Source organism: Salmo salar, chromosome 20 (assembly GCF_965601325.2).
Source record: "Salmo salar chromosome 20, fSalSal1, whole genome shotgun sequence".
NCBI lineage: Eukaryota > Metazoa > Chordata > Actinopteri > Salmoniformes > Salmonidae > Salmo > Salmo salar.
In genome coordinates, this window is record NC_138310.1 from 95,985,605 (window position 1) to 96,006,388 (window position 20,784).

The 20,784-nt window shown below is 44.6% G+C and overlaps 1 protein-coding gene across 1 annotated transcript in view; it reads left to right on the plus strand.

The window, feature by feature from the left end:
* The window catches only part of LOC106581602 (nectin 1b), a 336,570-nt gene that overhangs the window by 279,445 nt on the left and 36,341 nt on the right, over nt 1-20,784 (plus strand). Inside the window, exon 8 of the mRNA XM_045704179.2 lies at nt 16,014-16,100. Within this exon, the coding sequence (XP_045560135.2) occupies nt 16,014-16,100 (87 nt within the window). The remainder of the gene's footprint in view (nt 1-16,013; nt 16,101-20,784) is intronic.

Below are 20,784 nucleotides of genomic sequence, written 5' to 3' on the forward strand. Positions count from 1 at the left end.
GAACATGAATAATATTCAAGGTGGACGAATGCATACTCTTTTATAACGTATTGGAACGAGGGTACCCAACATGAACTCGCGCGCCAGGTGTCTAATGGGACATCATCGTTCCATGGCTCTTGTTCGGTCAGATCTCCCTCCAGAAGACTCAAAACACTTTGTAAAGGCTGGTGACATCTAGTGGAAGCAATAGGAAGTGCCAAAATATTCCTAAGCCCCTGTGTTTTTCAATGGGATAGGTTTAAAGTCAATACAACACATCAGGTATCCACTTCCTGTCAGAAAATGTCTCAGGGTTTTGCCTGCCAAATGAGTTCTGTTATACTCACAGACACCATTCAAACAGTTTTAGAAACTTTAGAGTGTTTTCTATCCATATATAATAAGTATATGCATATTCTAGTTACTGGGTAGGATTAGTAACCAGATTAAATCGGGTACATTTTTTTTATCCAGACGTGCAAATGCTGCCCCCTAGACCCAACAGGTTAATGATGAGCTTGGAGGGTACTATGGTGTTAAATGCTGAGCTGTAATCGATGAACAGCATTCTTACCTAGGTATTCCTCTTGTCCAGATGGGTTAGGGCAGTGTGCAGTGTGATGGCGATTGCGTCGTCTGTGGACCTATTGGGTCGGTAAGCAAATTGGAGTGGGTCTAGGGTGTCAGGTAGGGTGGAGGTGATATGGTCCTTGACTAGTCTCTCAAAGCACTTCATGATGATTGGAAGTGAGTGCTACAGGGCGGTAGTCATTTAGCTCAGTTACCTTAGCTTTCTTGGGAACAGGAACAATGGTGGCCCTCTTGAAGCATGTGGGAACAGCAGACTGGGATAAGGATTGATTGAATATGTCTGTAAACACACCAGCCAGCTGGTCTGCGCATGCTCTGAGGATGCCGTCTGGGCCTGCAGCCTTGCGAGGGTTACCACGTTTAAATGTTTTACTCACGTTGGCTGCAGTGAAGGAGAGCCCGCAGGTTTTGGTAGCGGGCCATGTTAGCGGCACTGTATTGTCCTCAAAGCGAGCAAAAAACTTGTTTAGTCTGTCTGGGAGCAAGGCATCGTGATCCGCAACGGGGCTGGTTTTTCTTTTGTAGTCCGTGATTGACTGTAGACCCTGCCACATACCTCTCGTGTCTGAGCCGTTGAATTGCGACTCCACTTTGTCTCTGTACTGACACTTAGCTTGTTTGATTGCCTTGCAGAGTGAATAGCTACACTGTTTATATTCGGTCATGTTTCCGGTCACTTTGCCCTGATTAAAAGCAGTGGTTCGCGTGTTCAGTTTTGCGTGAATGCTGCCATCAATCCACGGTTTCTGGTTGGGGAATGTTTTAATAGACGCTGTTGGTACGACATCGCCGACATATCCCAGTTCACGTGATCGAAGCAATCTTGAAGCGTGGAATCCGATTGGTCGGACCAGCGTTGAACAGACCTGAGGGCGGGAGCTTCCTATCTTAGTTTCTATCTATAGGCTGGGAGCAACAAAATGGAGTCATGGTCAGCTTTTCCAAAGGGAGGGCGGGGGAGGGCCTTATATGCGTCGCGGAAGTTAGAATAACAGTGGTCCAGGGTTTTGCCAGCCCTGGTAGCATAACCAATATGCTGATAGAATTTGGGGAGCCTTGTTTTCTGATTAGCCTTGTTAAAATCCCCGGCTACAATAAATGCAGCCTCAGGATATGTGGTTTCCAGTTTACATAGAGTCCAATGAAGTTTTTTCAGGGCCGTCGATGTGTCTGCTTGGGGGGGATGTACACAACTGTGATTATGATCGAAGAGAATTCTCTTGGTAGATAATGCGGTCGGCATTTGATAGTGAGGAATTCTAAGTCAGGTGAACAAAATGACTTGAGTTCCTGTAAGTTGTTATGATCACACCACGTCTCGTTAATCATAAGGCATACACCCCCACCCTTCTTTTTACGAGAGAGATGCTTGTTTCTGTCGGCGCGATGCGTGAAGAAACCAGGTGGCTGTACCGACTCAGATAGTGTGTCTCGAGTGAGCCATGTTTCCGTGAAACAAAGAACGTTACAGTCTCGGATGTCTCTCTGGAATGCTACCATTGCTCGGATTACGTCTACCTTGTTGTCAAGAGACTGGACATTGGCGAGTGGTATTCTCGTGAGCGGTGCGCGATGTGCCCGTCTACGGAGTCTGACCAGAAGACCACTCCGTCTGTCCCTTCTTCTGCGGCGCCGTTGTTTTGGCTCGCCGGCTGGGATCCGATCCATTGTCCTGGGTGGTGGACCAAACAGAGGATCCGCTTCAGGAAAGTCGTATTCCTGGTCGTAATGTTGGTGAGTTGACATTGCTCTTATATCCAATAGTTTCTCCCGACTGTATGTAGTAAAACCTAAGATTACCTTACATATGTCAAATTTTTGCTGCTCAAACACCTTTTAACTTGGTTAAAAGGTGTTTGAGGTTATAAGGTTTTATCTGCAATCAAATCACACAATACTGGATTGTCAATCAAAAATAATTGTTTGTAAGGTGATATACTTATTGAGTCATGAAAGAGGAATGCATCACAAAATAGTTCTGAGATCTGGGACTTAAAAATATGAATTTTCTCAAAGCTATACATTTTGCAGATAGAATTACTATGAGTGCTACATTTCTGCCCTGCTAGAGCTGCCCCGGTCAACTGCAAGTGCTCTTCTTGTGTAGCGGAACCGTCTAGGAGCAACAACGGCTCAGCCGCCAAGTGGTAGGCCACACAAGCTCACAGAAAGGGACCGCCGAGTGCTGAAGCGCGTGAGGGGAACGGCACCTCCGTACCTTCAGGCTCTGATCAGGCCCTATCTTACTAGGGTCAGGGGAACGGCACCTCCGTACCTTCAGGCTCTGATCAGGCCACATCTTACTAGGGTCAGGACGTGACAACAAGTCTCTTTTCTCTCTCTCTTTCAATCTCTGTTTATCAGCAGTGGGTGTGAGGGTACAAACATGTCTGTGTCAAAAATGCAAGGTTCCCTCAATGCAACATACCGAAACAAAACAAACTATTAAAGAGATTTTCTTGTAGGCAGCATAACCAATCAGAGCTGCAGTATCCTTATATGCAAATATACCATTGCCATATATGGATCTGTGCCATTCACTTTGAACTGGACTGTGTTTACAGCATGAGTGCTCATGAGTAGATGTATTTTGAGACAGGCTTGAATAAGATAAGTAACCAATAGGCAGAGGGTAGCATAATTTGTCTGATTCTCTGTAATAATGGTATGGGAATAATAATTCATTTTATTTTGTAAAGTGGTTTCTTAAATCAAACAACACATTTTCAGTCACCTGGATAAACAGGTCCATGTCAAATCAGATAAACAGGTTAATGTCAAATCAAATCATCAAATTAAGCTGTATTTATACAGCACGTTTCAGACATGGAATGCAAAGCAATGTGCTTTACAGGGAAAAAAAACAAATAAAAAACATAAGATTAAAAACGGAAGAATGACACAAACTGAACTACTAAAAAGGACCCTAAGCAAAAGCAAAGCTATAAATATGTGTTTTAAGATCTATTTGAAATATGTCCACAGTTTTCAGCCCCTCTCAGGTTCTCTGGAAGGCTATTCCAGAGGCAGGAGGCATAATAACTAAAGGCTGCTCTCTCCATGCCTCTTGGTCCTGGGCTTTGGGATAGTTAAAAGGCTGCCTCTCCATGCCTCCTGGTGCTAGGCTTTGGGATAGTTAAAAGGCCAGAGAACCTGAGGAACCTACCCATCTACAGTGGTTGCTGAACTAAAAGTTTTGAGATTATGCTGCGGGACTTAGAGGTAATTTGTGGTTTAGTAATGTACCCTGCGTCACTGCTTCACTGCTCCAGAGCACTGATTATGCTTACTGGAAAATACTCTTTCAACATTTATGGAAGAGGCAAGTGGAAGGGGGAAAAGACAGCATTCAGAGGTCAAGACAGCGCTGGTCTGAGACAAGCATGGGGACTGGTCTTGATAAATCAATGAGATTTTTATTTTTCGCTGAATCTCCATTTGGGTATTGATTACACTACAACTAGGGTGTGGAAATGTTAGGATTATTTTACTCTTACTGTAGTACTGTAGCCTACTCTCAACCGGTCACGTTGCACAGCGCCACTATGGGCTATTAGCAGGACAATACATACTTTGTGAAAGGCAATTGATCAGCATTAAAAACTTTGTGGATGGGGCCTCCCGAGTGGTACAGGGGTCTAAGACTGCGTTGCTACAGATGCTGGTTCGATACCTGTGCCGGCTGCGACCGGGAGACCCGTGAGGCGACGGTGGGCTTTTGGTTTCTCTCCCTCTAAAATCAGAAATAAATCATTCTAAATAACAAACTGGCTTTATTTACAAATTAGTAAGAATGTCTCACCCCATGTTCAAGAAAATCAATTTTCTCGCTCAATTTCGGTTATTTGAAAATGAAATAATCTCCAAAATATTGTTATTTTTTAAACAAGCCATAGTTGGTTGTAATTTCAGTTTAATCCACCAGAAAATAAAGAATAAATAAAACAACAAATATTGTGGTTAAATTCAAATATACAAGTGGAAGAAATGAACCCATATCTCTCTGTACATTCTTCTCTGAAACTTCGATTTTCATTATCCACCTTTCTTCTTGATACTTTTTGAGAGCGACATTTTATCTTGCTATCAAGAAAATTGTTCTGAACAAATGTTGATGTTAAAAAAAAAGTAGTGTAGCCTACAGTAGACTGCGTAGACCTGTTTTTCCCCACCAATCAACGCATAGAGAAATAGACAAAAATAATAACTGAATAGATCATTATAATCAGATCAAAATTATTATCTTATTGTCACTGAATTTATGATGTACTAATCATGTGTTAAACATGTTACATTTGCAGTGTAGTCCAATTAATTGTGATATTATATACTTATTATGTTCTGGCCCGTCATCATCCAATTGTTATAATAGGATTTGAAGCAATAGCCTACCCAGGTGTGGTCAACTATTTCAGCACCATTTCGCGCTGCTCTGAGACAAGGATGTGGACTGATCTTGATGAATCAAGGATATGTTTATTTTCATTGAATCTCTGTTTGGGTATTGGTTAGCCTACAACTAGGGTGTAGAAAAGGTCATGTTGTACAGCGCCATATTTTCCTGAAACCCTGAGGGTTTTGATTTAAATCTTTCTTTGAATAGAAACACCATAATATTAATCAAATTAATTCAGCTAAATTTTAAATCAATCCCATATACTATGTTCTTACATAAAAAGGTTTTACATTCTCTAGTATAGCCAATATTACAAAAAGTAAAATGCTTCTCAAAGATGTCCTCTAGTGGTCAAACTAGCGCTAACTAGCATTAATTGCAACAATGGCTGACAATTAAATAACGTGCCATGGTATTCTGCGACAGCCCACAAGGTGTGCTGCAATATGACGCAACTTTTACAGGAAGAACCACTGTACTGGGTACATAACTTAAAAACATGCCTGACATGTATTGGGATGCAGAATCATGGGTTGATTTTAAAACCAATAGGAGAATCTTAAAATTAATTATAAAACTCACAGGCAGCCAGTGGAGAGACCTTAAAAAACAGTGTAAGGTGTGCTCTCCGTCTGGTCTTGGTCAGTACCTGTGCTGCAGCATTCTGTATGTTTTGCAGTTGACCAATGGCTTTCTTGGGTAGACCAGACAGGAGTGCTTTACAGTAGTCAAGTCTGTTTGTAATACAAGCATGGATGAGTCTCTCTGTATCAGCCTGAGAGAGAAACGGCCGCACATTGACAATGTTCCTCAGATGGTAAAAAGCTGTTTTGGTCAAATTCCTAATGTGTGATTCAAAATTGAGTTCCGTATCTAAAATAACACCTAGGTTTTTTACCTGGTGTTTTATCTTTATTGCCCGTGAATTAAAATGTGAGGCTATATTCTCTCCCTGTGCTTTGGCTCCAACAATAAGTACCTCCGTCTTGTCTTGATTTAGCTGGAGGAAGTTGTGAGCCATCCAAGTATTTAAATGTTTATTTTAAAATTTTTTATTGAAGCTTTACTTAACTTGACAACTCAGTTAAGAAAAAAATATTATGTACAATGACGGCCTACCAAAAGGCCTCCTGTGGGGATGGGGGCTGGGATAAAAAAAAATACAAAATAATAATACAAATATATATAGGACAAAACACACATCATGACAAGAGAGACACAATAACACTACATAAAGAGAGACCTAAGACAACAACAACATAGCAACATCAACAATAGAGGATATGTCAAATGAAAGCCCCTTGGTAATAACCAGGTCCAGAGTATGGTCGTGGTTATTGGTGGATCCAGTAGAAAGCCCCTTGGTAATAACTAGGTCCAGGGTCTGGCTGTGGTTATGATGGGCCTAGTAGAAAGCCCCTTGGTAATAACCAGGTCCAGGGTATGGCTGTGGTTATGGGTGGGCCCAGTAGAAAGCCCCTTGGTAATAACCAGGTCCAGGGTATGGCTGTGGTTATGGTGGGCCCAGTAGAAAGCCCCTTGGTAATAACCAGGTCCAGGGTATGGCTGTGGTTATGGTGGGCCCAGTAGAAAGCCCCTTGGTAATAACCAGGTCCAGGGTATGGCTGTGGTTATGGTGGGCCCAGTAGAAAGCCCCTTGGTAATAACCAGGTCCAGGGTATGGCTGTGGTTATGGTGGGCCCAGTAGAAAGCCCCTTGGTAATAACCAGGTCCAGGGTATGGCTGTGGTTATGGTGGGCCCAGTAGAAAGCCCCTTGGTAATAACCAGGTCCAGGGTATGGCTGTGGTTATGGTGGGCCCAGTAGAAAGCCCCTTGGTAATAACCAGGTCCAGGGTATGGCTGTGGTTATGGTGGGCCCAGTAGAAAGCCCCTTGGTAATAACCAGGTCCAGGGTCTGGCTGTGGTTATGGTGGGCCCAGTAGAAAGCCCCTTGGTAATAACCAGGTCCAGGGTATGGCTGTGGTTATGGTGGGCCCAGTAGATAGCCCCTTGGTAATAACCAGGTCCAGGGTATGGCTGTGGTTATGGTGGGCCCAGTAGAAAGCCCCTTGGTAATAACCAGGTCCAGGGTATGGCTGTGGTTATGGTGGGCCCAGTAGAAAGCCCCTTGGTAATAACCAGGTCCAGGGTATGGCTGTGGTTATGGTGGGCCCAGTAGAAAGCCCCTTGGTAATAACCAGGTCCAGGGTATGGCTGTGGTTATGGTGGGCCCAGTAGAAAGCCCCTTGGTAATAACCAGGTCCAGGGTATGGCTGTGGTTATGGTGGGCCCAGTAGAAAGCCCCTTGGTAATAACCAGGTCCAGGGTATGGCTGTGGTTATGGGTGGGCCCAGTAGAAAGCCCCTTGGTAATAACCAGGTCCAGGGTATGGCTGTGGTTATGGGTGGGCCCAGTAGAAAGCCCCTTGGTAATAACCAGGTCCAGGGTATGGCTGTGGTTATGGTGGGCCCAGTAGAAAGCCCCTTGGTAATAACCAGGTCCAGGGTATGGCTGTGGTTATGGTGGGCCCAGTAGAAAGCCCCTTGGTAATAACCAGGTCCAGGGTATGGCTGTGGTTATGGTGGGCCCAGTAGAAAGCCCCTTGGTAATAACCAGGTCCAGGGTATGGCTGTGGTTATGGTGGGCCCAGTAGAAAGCCCCTTGGTAATAACCAGGTCCAGGGTATGGCTGTGGTTATGGGTGGGCCCAGTAGAAAGCCCCTTGGTAATAACCAGGTCCAGGGTATGGCTGTGGTTATGGTGGGCCCAGTAGAAAGCCCCTTGGTAATAACCAGGTCCAGGGTATGGCTGTGGTTATGGTGGGCCCAGTAGAAAGCCCCTTGGTAATAACCAGGTCCGGGAGGCGGGTAGGTGGGCCGTGGCCCCTGGCCGTCCGGGTATGGGTGGGCCCAGTAGAAAGCCCCTTGGTAATAACCAGGTCCGGAGGGTATGGCTGTGGTTATGGGTGGGCCCAGTAGAAAGCCCCTTGGTGGGCCCAGTAACATGTTGGATAAAGTCCTCAGAGCTCAAAAGATTCATAAATTCAATGGCCTTGGAGTCAGTCTCTTTGTCAACATGAATATTTAAATCACCCAACGTTCTCAAGGACATTAGACAATAGTTCAGAGAAATCAGTAAAGAAAGTGGGGCAGTGCTTTGGTGGTCTATACAGGCTTATGGCCAGCACTGGTGACTGACATTTAAACAGTATGGCATGATGCTCAAAAGACCCAAAGTTGCCAAATGAAATGTCCTTGCAGCTGAGACCATTAGTAAAATAGAGGCTGTCCCCCCACCTTTTTCCCTTGTTTGATAGAGTATGAAAAGCTGTAGTCCGGGGGGGAGGCTTCAATAAGAGCAGCACTACAGTCTGATGACATCCGTGTTTCTGTGACAAACATGCAATCAACTTTGCGCCCAGTAATGAGGTTATTCATAAGAACGATTTAACTAGCTCTAACATGTAAAAGCACCATATTCATAGAGTGTGGGGCCACTCTGCTGCTGGGGCATCTGCCTCGAGGTAACCAATGGAATAACAAACACATTATTAATGTGACAACCACGTTTTCTGACAGTCTCCAATCTATCAGAATGGTAGGAGATTTGTATAAACTCACGAGAAGGCGGAGTTAAAAGAACATACATTTGGTTATTCACAATAACCATACTGCCATTTCTATATATGGTTTCCAAGTCCTCCATTGCTAGGGAGAACTGGAGCATTACTAGACCTTGTTTATCAGTCTCTAAAACAGTTTGATTTTGCTGGGACTGGAGCACTACCAGACCCTGTCTGTCAGTCTCTGAAACAGTTTGATGTTGCTGGGACTGGAGCACTACCAGACCCTGTCTGTCAGTCTCTAAAACAGTTTGATGTTGCTGGGACTGGAGCACTACCAGACCCTGTCTGTCAGTCTTTAAAACAGTTTGATGTTGCAGGAAATAATCCTTGAATCCCTGTGGTTATGGTGAATCCCGTCTCTTTTAAAAAGTGCTGGTTGCTCCCACATTAAATCAAAGTTGTCACAAAAAGAGACATTCCTGTCATTGCAAAGTTTCTTCAGGTACTCGTTCAGGGTAAAGAGTTGACGGAAACACTCCGAACCCCTTCGGTAGCACTGGAGGGGGCCAGAGATAAGTACTCTCTTCCCTGTGCTAGCTAGGGTATCAAAGCGGTAGTAACTCATCAGGATTACAACCAGAAATACGACATTCCCGAATTGGATCCTTTGTTTGTACCCCACAAGGCAATTTAACTTATCCAGAGGCTGCTCAAAGACGCGGCTGGCGGAGAAGAGGTATTCGGATTGGACTTCTAGTCCGACACAGGAGGCGTGCACACCATCCACCGCTTCTGAGTATATTGCTCACTAATGTTCAGTGCCTGGACAATAAAGTACACGAGCTCAGGGCGAGGATCTCCTTCCAGAGAGACATCAGGATCTGTAACATGGAATCATGGCTCTTTACTGATATATACTGTCCCCATCCATACAGTCAGCTGGGTTCTCAATCATCAAGTTTGCAGACAACACACCAGCAGTCGGCCTGATGCCACTGGGAGGCCACCGGCTGTTGAAATACACCCAGGATCCATGCTGACTCCCGGGGCTGGTAGGACCATCTCAAGCAGGGCAAAGCTGTTTGATAGCTGCATCGGATCTTGTCGGATAGATGAAGGGTGGCCAGACTGCCTCCCCGATCTCCTACGCCTTGTGAATGTCCAGTCTCCCATTGGCCGCGGAGTTGAGCTTAGCATCTGTCTGTTTGATTGGGAGACTCAACGCCGCCCGACGCATCAACAGCTTTGCTACAGAAGGAATTTAAAACTGAGATTGAGTGGATTACAGCAAGGTTGGTGTACCTAGAAAGCAGGTTTTCCTTTTCTCGCAGCTGAGCTAACAGCCTCTTCCCTAAGCTGCTTGGTGTTGGTGCATTTAGGGCAGACAAATCACTGTCCATTTTCCAGTTCCACCTTATCTTAATCATGTTATTGTGCCGAAAACATCTCACACCTGACGCATTTCTGCTCAACCGTGAATAAAACCACTGGTGGGCTAGCACTGCTAGCGTTAGCTAGCTCTGTTTTCATGATGGCTAGCACTGCAAGCATTAGCTAGCTCTGTTTTTATGATGGCTAGCACTGATAGCGTTAGCTAGCTCTGTTTTCATGATGGCTAGCACTGCTAGCATTAGCTAGCTCTGTTTTCATGGTGGCTAGCACTGCTAGCGTTAGCTAGCTCTGTTTTTATGATGGCTAGCACTGTTAGTGTTAGCTAGCTCTGTTTTCATGATGGCTAGCACTGCTAGCATTAGCTAGCTCTGTTTTCATGATGGCTAGCAGCTAACTGCAACTTCCACGTCACGGAATCCATTGCAATACAAACTTTAGCTATGATTAAAAATTATTTAATTAAAACTATTTCATAAAAACAACAATCCGAGTGTAGACAGTATATTGTTTTGTTGCGCGCTTTGATGACCTACATGTTTTTTTTTAAAGTCTCATGGAAGGCTAGATGTGCCGCTTTCAAAGAGCACAACACTAATCCGGACGCTATGCGTCCCGCTATGCCCTCAGACGAACCATCAAACAGGCAAAGCATCAATACAGGACTTAGATTGAATCCTACTACACAGGCTCTGACGCTCGTCGGATGTGGCAAGGCTTGAAAACTATTACAGACTACAAAGGGAAGTCCAGCTGTGATCTGCCCATTGACGTGAGCCTGCACTCCCTGTTCACCCACGACTGCGTGGCCAAGCATGACTCCAACACCATCATTAAGTTTGCTGACGACACAACAGTGGTAGGCCTGATCACCAACAACGATGAGACAGCATATAGGGAGGAGGTCAGAGACCTGGACGGGTGGTGCCATGACAACAACCTCTACCTCAATGTGAGCAAGACAAAGGAGCTGATCGTGGACTACAGGAAAAGGAGGGCCGAACATGCCCCCATTAACATCGACGGTACAGGTTGAGAGTTTCAAATTCCTTGGTGTCCACATCACCAACAAACATTCTAAACACAGACAGTCATGAAGAGGGCACGACAACACCTTTCCCCCTCAGGAGACTGAAAAGATTTGGCATGGGTCCCCAGATGCTCAAAAAGTTATACAGCTGCACCACTGCTACACAGGATAGTACGTGTGGCCCAGTACATCACTGGGGTCAAACTTCCTGTCATCCAGGACCTATATACTAGGCGGTGTCAGAGGAAGGCCCAAAAAATCGTCCAAGACTCCAGTCACCCAAGTCATAGACTGTTCTCTCTGCTACTGCACGGCAAGCGGTACTGGAGCACCAAGTCTAGGTCCAAAAGGCTCCTTAACAGCTTCTACCCCCAAGCCATAGGACTGCTGAACAGTTAATCAACTGGCAACCCAGACTATTTACATTCACCCCCCCCCCCCCCCTTTGTTTTTATACAGCTGCTACTAGCTGTTAATTATCACTGCATAGTCACTTTACCCCGATTTGATTTGAATGTAGGCCTACATTGAACACCACACATTGGCTGCTACTGTAGGCTGAATGATAGAACAGCTATTTCCATGATAAAATGTTATGGGATGCATTTTCTCCATTGTTTTTGATGGTAGGCCACTCTGGTAGGCCTACGTTATGATCAAACAGCCACAGTAGTCTACTTGGCCACTGTTATAACTGTAACTTAAAGCGGGTACAGCCTCAGTGTTCACAATAAACGCTTGCCAGAGGTTGCACAGAATTTCACACGTTCAAGTTTGCACTCAGCAGACCTGAAATTTGCTCAGTGGGCAATTTCTTTTGAGGGAACATTGATTGTGTGGATCATTTAATAAATGATGTCCTCTTGTCTATTCTCTCTGTACTGTAAATCCCTCTTTACCTCATCCCTCATCCGTTTCTATTTCCTCTCTATGTTGTTTTCCTGTGTTGTGAGTAGATCTATTCTTTGGTTGCATGTTTAGTCACAGTTTGTTTTCAACATTCATTTTGGACGCATTGTCAATGAGCACTGATTAAGATTTTATCAGAAGTGCATTACAGTGGCTTGGAAACACAATGCCTTTCAAAAGAAGACAGTTAGTAGGAAAACATTTTGTCATCATTTTGATGTCGCCAGATTGACTTTAGATGCAGTATAACGTTAGCTAGCTAGCTAAGATTGAGGGGAAGACACTGGATTATAGTTAGCTAACGTTAGCATTGCTAGCATTTTTTTGTTTGTTGATTTGCTAGCTAATGACAACATTCCCATCTGTGTAAAAATACATTTGACGACATGATAATGCTGGCAAAGTTGTTTCCTTCTAAACATTTTACTACTTTAGCAATGCCATTGTATGTCCAGGCTTTATAGTGTAATTTAGAATAAACAGTCGTTAGCCTCTGTCCAGAATGACTGGGCTTATCACTATGGCTCGGCCGGTAGAGGGTGGCATGGCACGACCGAGTGACGGAGGTGCAACCTTTGAATTGCTGTATAGAGTAATGCTGAATAGTGCCATAAAGGTGAGTGATGTTTGATAGACATGAAGTCATAGCTTATCATATAAAACAATCTGGTGTGAGTAACATTAGACCATTATATAAAACCAAGAAGTGGCATAGCCTCTTTCCCCTTTTTCTCATGTCTCAAGACATCTTCAGAAAAGCTTAATCCCTCTTCTCTTCCCTGAATAGCTATTTCTCTGAAGTATGACATAGCCAGGGAACCATTGTTGAAAATCTATTTTCAAACTGTCTTTGCTAAAAGAGCACCCCACATCAAAACATTTCAATTCAGTCACATCAAATAATTAGCTATAACTCTTCTCCAAGCTAAACACCAGCCTCACACATCAACAAACTCATTCTGCTCTCTCCAGCGCTGGAACAAAATATGATAGGATGCTGTTATCTTCTCTCTCAACTTGACTTCCTCCACAAGGAATCTTTAATATTGGCGCGTTAGAAAGCTATAAAAGGACAGATTATTTTCAGAGACATTTACTGAGGTACTGTATACAGCTGCGCAACACAAACAAACACACAAACAAACATCTTTCACAACGTGATCTTGACAGTAACCTTATTGTTACAGACTGAGGTTTATAACTCATTAGAGCGTAGGGGATTAGACCAAGGGATTAGACCAAGGCGCAGCGGGTTGCGTGCTCGTCATTATTTTATTTATAGGTGAACATGAAAAAACAATAAACAAAGAACGACAGTTTCGCAGGCTACACAAAAGCAATGCAAAAAACTATCTCCCACAAAGGGACAGGTGGAAAACAGGCTCCCTAAGTATGACTCTCAATCAGAAACAATGATGTACGGCTGTTCCTGATTGAGAGCCACACCAGGCCAACAAAGAAATACACAACATAGAAACCCTAGAATACAAAACAAGAACATAAACCAAAAACCTCGGAACACATAAATCCAACACCCCTCTACATTCACACACACCCCGAACCATATAAAACAAATACCCCTCTACCTAAATACGTAGCCCAAACCACATGAAACAAACACCCCCTGCCACGTCAGTCGTCACTGGTCAGGACGTGACACATGCCCTCTAAACCTTCAAGCTGCATGCTGGACCCTATTCCAACAAAACTTCTGAAAAAGCTACTTCCTGTGCTTGGCCCTCCTATGTTGAACATAATAAACGGCTCCTTTTTCTCCGGATGTGTACCAAACTCAGTAAAAGTGGCAGTAATAAAGCCTCTCTTGAAAAAGCCGAACCTTGACCCGGAAATTATTTAAAAAATATTGAATCTCCCATTCCTCTCAAACATGTTTGAAAAAGCTGTTGAGCAGCAACTCACTGCCTTCTTGAAGACAAACAATGTATAAAAAAATGCTTCAGTCTGGTTTTAGACCCATCATAGCACTGAGACTGCATTTGTGAAGGTTGTAAATTATATTTTAATGGCGTCAGACCAATGCTCAAGCATCTGTCCTCGTGCTCCTAGACCAGGGCTGGGCAACTCCAGTCCTCGAGGGCCTGATTGGTGCCACAGTTTTGCCCCAGCTAACACACCTGACTCCAATAATCATCTAATCATGATCTTCAGTTTAGAATGCAATTAGTTTAATCAGCTGCGTTTACTAGGGATGGGAGAAAAAGTGACACCAATCAGGAGTTGCCCACCCCTGTACTAGACCAAAGTGCTGCTTTTGACACCATCGATCACAACGTTATTTTGGAGAGATTGAAAAACCTAATTGGTCTACATGAAAAAGTTCTTGCCTGGTTTAGATTTTATCTGTCGGAAAGATATATTAGTTCGTCTCTGTGGATGGTTTGTCAAACGTACAAATCAATTGTATGTTTCTGCATTGTGTCCCACCCACCACCTGCCAACCCCTCTTTTACGCTGCTGCTACTCTCTGTTCATCATATATGCATAGTCACTTTAACCATATCTACATGTACATACTACCTCAATCAGCCTGACTAACCGGTGCCTGTATATAGCCTCGCTAATGTATATAGCCTGTCTACTGTATATAGCCTCTCTACTGTATATAGCCTCTCTACTGTATATAGCCTCTCTACTGTATATAGCCTGTCCTTTTACTGTTGATTTATTTCTTTACTTACCTGTTGTTCACCTAATACCTTTTTTGCACTATTGGTTAGAGCCTGTAAGTAAGCATTACACTGTAAGGTCTACTACACCTGTTGTACTCAGCATTTCACTGTAAGGTCTACACCTGTTGTATTCGGCGCACGTGACAAATGCACTTTGATTTGATTTACGTTTCAGCGTTCCTCAAGGTTCCATTTTAGGACCACTATTGTTTCACTATATATTTTACCTCTTGGTGATGTCATTCAGAAACACAGTGTCAACTTTCACTGCTAAGCTGACGACACACAGCTATACATTTCGATGAAACATGGTGAAGCCCAAAATTGCCTACCTGTGCTTCAGACCTGCTGTTTTCAACTCTCTAGAGAAAGCAGGAGCGGTAGAGATACTCTGAATGATCGGCTATGAAAAGCCAACTGACATTTACTTCTGAGGTGTTGACCTGTTGCACCCTCTACAACCATTTGACCCTGCTGGTCATTTATGAACATTTGAACATCTTGGCCATGTTCTGTTATAATCTCCACCCGGCACAGCCAGAAGAGGACTGACCACCCCTCAGAGCCTGGTTCCTCTCTAGGTTTCTTCCTAGGTTCCGGCCTTTCTTGGGAGTTTTTCTTAGCCACCGTGCTTCTACATCTGCATTGCTTGCTGTTTGGGGTTTTAGGCTGGGTTTCTGTACAGCACTTTGTGACATCTGCTGATGTAAAAAGGACTTTATGAATGAATTTGATTGAAATTTGATTTATGACCCTCCATCCATCCTGTGGTAATTCATGACCCTCCATCCATCCTGTGGTAATTCATGACACTCCATCCATCCTGTGGTAATTCACGACCCTCCATCCATCCTGTGGTAATTCATGACCCTCCATCCATCCTGTGGTAAATCATGACCCTCCATCCATCCTGTGGTAATTCACGACCCTCCATCCATCCTGTGGTAATTCATGAACCTCCATCCATCCTGTGGTAATTCATGACCCTCCATCCATCCTGTGGTAATTCATGACCCTCCGTCCATCCTGTGGTAATTCATGACCCTCCATCCATCCTGTGGTAATTCATGACCCTCCATCCATCCTGTGGTAATTCATGACCCTCCATCCATCCTGTGGTAATTCATGACCCTCCATCCATCCTGTGGTAATTCATGACCCTCCGTCCATCCTGTGGTAATTCATGACCCTCCGTCCATCCTGTGGTAATTCATGACCCTCCGTCCATCCTGTGGTAATTCATGACCCTCCGTCCATCCTGTGGTAATTCATGACCCTCCGTCCATCCTGTGGTAATTCATGACCCTCCATCCATCCTGTGTAATACTCATATATTGTATACCAATAAGAATGAGTGAAATCACTGTGGTCTGAGTGACTAGGTCTGTTCTATTGATAATATTTCTATGGCGTCTCCATTTTCACATGACTCCACTCTGAGCTGTGGTGTTTCCTGTGTAGGTGCTCACCCTGGACAAGAAGCTTCCTCTTCAGCCTCCATATTACGACATGGTGCCCTCTGAGTCAACCCCCTTCACTAACAAGCCGGTGAGTAGAGCCGCCTTGACCAAGGTGAACAGGTGTATAGGTCAGGTATACAAGGTACTACAGAGCTATGTTGTACAGGTGTATAGTCCAGGTATACAAGGTACTACAGAGCCATGTTGTACAGGTGTATAGTCCAGGTGTACAGGGTACTACAGAGCCATGTTGTACAGGTGTACAGGGTACTGCAGAGCCATGTTGAACAGGTGTACAGGGTACTACAGAGCCATGTTGAACAGGTGTACAGGCCAGGTATACAGGGTACTACAGAGCCATGTTGTACAGGTGTATAGGCCAGGTGTACAGGGTACTTCAGAGCCATGTTGAACAGGTGTATAGGCCAGGTGTACAGGGTACTACAGAGCTATGTTGTACAGGTGTATAGGCCAGGTGTATAGGGTACTGCAGAGCCATGTTGTACAGGTGTATAGGCCAGGTGTACAGGGTACTACAGAGCCATGTTGAACAGGTGTACAGGCCAGGTGTACAGGGTACTACAGAGCCATGTTGAACAGGTGTATAGTCCAGTTGTACAAGGTACTACAGAGCCATGTTGAACAGGTGTATAGTCCAGGTGTACAAGGTACTACAGAGCCATGTTGAACAGGTGTACAGGGTACTACAGAGCCATGTTGAACAGGTGTATAGGCCAGGTATACAGGGTACTGAAGAGCCATGTTGTACAGGTGTATAGGCCAGGTATACAGGGTACTACAGAGCTATGTTGTACAGGTGTATAGGCCAGGTGACAGGGTACTATAGAGCTATGTTGAACAGGTGTATAGGCCAGGTGTACAGGGTACTACAGAGCTATGTTGAACAGGTGTACAGGGTACTACAGCACTATGTTGAACAGGTGTATAGGCCAGGTGTACAGGGTACTACAGAGCTATGTTGAACAGGTGTATAGGCCAGGTGTACAGGGTACTACAGAGCTATGTTGAACAGGTGTATAGGCCAGGTGTACATGGTACTACAGAGCTATGTTGAACAGGTGTATAGGCCAGGTGTACAGGGTACTACAGAGCCATGTTGTACAGGTGTACAGGGTACTACAGCGCTATATTGAACAGGTGTATAGGCCAGGTGACAGAGTACTATAGAGCTATGTTGAACAGGTGTAGAGGCCAGGTGTACAGGGTACTACAGAGCTATGTTGAACAGGTGTATAGGCCAGGTGTACAGGGTACTACAGCGCTATATTGAACAGGTGTATAGGCCAGGTGTACAGGGTACTACAGAGCATTGTTGTACAGGTGTACAGGGTACTACAGCGCTATATTGAACAGGTGTATAGGCCAGGTGTACAGGGCCCTGCCAACCTGTACCTTAACCTCAGGGCCTATCAGGCCGCTGTACATACAGACGGTAGCAGCAGCCTCCTCCCCTGTTCATGTCCAGCTGGAAGATTTGGATCGGCTCCCACAACGACAGTCAGGGGTGAGTGTGCTACGTTTGGGACTGCTAGGAATCCTTAAGGTGTTTAACCCAAGAACTCGTACATATTCAACATCTGGATGGATACTGAACATGTTCTAACAGCTGTATAGGCCAGGTGTACATGTTCTAACACATTAGAGGTCCATGAAGTAAAAGATCAAATATATCAGGCTCTCCCTAAATGAACTCTCACAGGAAAGAAGCCCCACCAACTCTTCATTTGAAAAAGATCAGAATGTGTCAGAAGGGTGAGTTTTGTTTAAAAAATGGTTGCCAGGCGTAAGAAAACCCAAATGCAGTCAGAAGAAAATCTACTTTGTTTTATTACGTTTCTTTCACTTGTAAAGGTTGGTCTTCCCACATTCCTTACCTGAGGAAAGACATTGCTTTTTTGTCCCCCACTCCTAATCATCATACTAACCCCATCCTGAGTCATTACTGCGTTGGCGCCACACTTTTTCAATGATCTGTCAAGCATAACCTAATTACTATCCCTTCACCCCGTGAAAAACCAATTGTCCCTGCCGATAATGAAGGGGAAGAAGAAGACGTTTTTAACTCTGGGAAAGTCATGCAGGCTTGTTCTCTTTCTCCTGTTGCTAGGCTCTGTCCCTATGTAGTTGATCCTTATGGGTCCTGGTCAAAAGAAGTGCACTATAAAGAAAGTAGGGTGGCATTTGAGATACATATAGAGTATCCATCTTAACATCTAGAGTATCCATCTATACACCTAGAGTATCCATCTATACACCTAGAGTATCCATCTATACATCTAGAGTATCCATCTATACACCTAGAATATCCATCTATACACCTAGAGTATCCATCTACACATCTAGAGTATCCATCTACACACCGAGTATCCATCTACACACCGAGTATCCATCTACACATCTAGAGTATCCATCTACACATCTAGAGTATCCATCTACACATCTAGAGTGCATCCTCTGTCTGTGTGTAGATAGGTATTCATCCATTTTGCAGCCTCCTGGACATTTTCCTGCACACACAGTTACACCCCTGGCATCAATATGACATCACAGAGATTTAGGGAACCACGTTCATCAAAGAGAAGGGCTCTGTATTAGAGAAATTAAGGAGTTAGAGCCTAATGAGAAGGCTTTGCTGGGACTAAGTCCTCAGTGTCTGGGGGATCGCCATGCAGCTTTCAATAGGCAAGGTAATGGGGTACCCAGGGTTGTAATTGCTCCACTGCTATTTTCTGTTGTCCTTGTGTTACCCACCATTCCTGTTGTCACGGGAAATGGTAGAGCTGTCTTGACAGAACAGCCAGGTGGTAAAGGGTAGAGCTGACTGAACAGAACAGCCAGGTGGTTTTATAAAGGGTAGAGCTGACTGAACAGAACAGCCAGGTGGTTTATAAAGGGTAGAGCTGACTGAACAGAACAGCCAGGTGGTTTATAAAGGGTAGAGCTGACTGAACAGAACAGCCAGGTGGTAAAGGGTAGAGCTGACTGAACAGAACAGCCAGGTGGTTTTATAAAGGGTAGAGCTGACTGAACAGAACAGCCAGGTGGTAAAGGGTAGAGCTGACTGAACAGAACAGCCAGGTGGTAAAGGGTAGAGCTGACTGAACAGAACAGCCAGGTGGTTTTATAAAGGGTAGAGCTGACTGAACAGAACAGCCAGGTGGTTTTATAAAGGGTAGAGCTGACTGAACAGAACAGCCAGGTGGTTTTATAAAGGGTAGAGCTGACTGAACAGAACAGCCAGGTGGTAAAGGGTAGAGCTGACTGAACAGAACAGCCAGGTGGTTTTATAAAGGGTAGAGCTAACTGAACAGAACAGCCAGGTGGTTTTATAAAGGGTAGAGCTGACTGAACAGAACAGCCAGGTGGTTTATAAAGGGTAGAGCTAACTGAACAGAACAGCCAGGTGGTTTTATAAAGGGTAGAGCTGACTGAACAGAACAGCCAGGTGGTTTTATAAAGGGTAGAGCTGACTGAACAGAACAGCCAGGTGGTTTTATAAAGGGTAGAGCTGACTGAACAGAACAGCCAGGTGGTAAAGGGTAGAGCTGACTGAACAGAACAGCCAGGTGGTTTTATAAAGGGTAGAGCTGACTGAACAGAACAGCCAGGTGGTTTTATAAAGGGTAGAGCTGACTGAACAGAACAGCCAGGTGGTTTTATAAAGGGTAGAGCTGACTGAACAGAACAGCCAGGTGGTTTTATAAAGGGTAGAGCTGACTGAACAGAACAGCCAGGTGGTTTATAAAGGGTAGAGCTAACTGAACAGAACAGCCAGGTGGTTTTATAAAGGGTAGAGCTGACTGAACAGAACAGCCAGGTGGTTTTATAAAGGGTAGAGCTGACTGAACAGAACAGCCAGGTGGTTTTATAAAGGGTAGAGCTGACTGAACAGAACAGCCAGGTGGTTTTATAAAGGGTAGAGCTAACTGAACAGAACAGCCAGGTGGTTTTATAAAGGGTAGAGCTGACTGAACAGAACAGCCAGGTTATAAAGGGTAGAGCTGACTGAACAGAACAGCCAGGTGGTTTTATAAAGGGTAGAGCTGTCTGAACAGAACAGCCAGGTGGTTTTATAAAGGGTAGAGCTGTCTGAACAGAACAGCCAGGTGGTTTTATAAAGGGTAGAGCTGACTGAACAGAACAGCCAGGTGGTAAAGGGTAGAGCTGACTGAACAGAACAGCCAGGTGGTAAAGGGTAGAGCTGACTGAACAGAACAGCCAGGTGGTTTTATAAAGGGTAGAGCTGACTGAACAGAACAGCCAGGTTATAAAGGGTAGAGCTGACTGAACAGAACAGCCAGGTGGTTTTATAAAGGGTAGAGCTGACTGAACAGAACAGCCAGGTGGTTTTATAAAGGGTAGAGCTGACTGAACAGAACAGCCAGGTGGTAAAGGGTAGAGCTGACTGAACAGAACAGCCAAGTGGTTTTATAAAGGGTAGAGCTGAATGAACAGAACAGCCAGGTGGTAAAGGGTAGAGCTGACTGAACAGAGGCGTGGAAACAGATAAAATAACTGGTTTAATCAATCAACATCAGTTATCCATTGGAAGGGTTCATCAGTTCTCCCTGGGAAGGGTTCATCAGTTGAAGGGTTCATCAGTTCACCCTGGGAAGGGTTCATCAGTTCTCCCTGGGAAGGGTTCATCAGTTCACCCTGGGAAGGGTTCATCAGTTCACCCTGGGAAGGGTTCATCAGTTCACCCTGGGAAGGGTTCATCAGTTGAAGGGTTCATCAGTTCACCCTGGGAA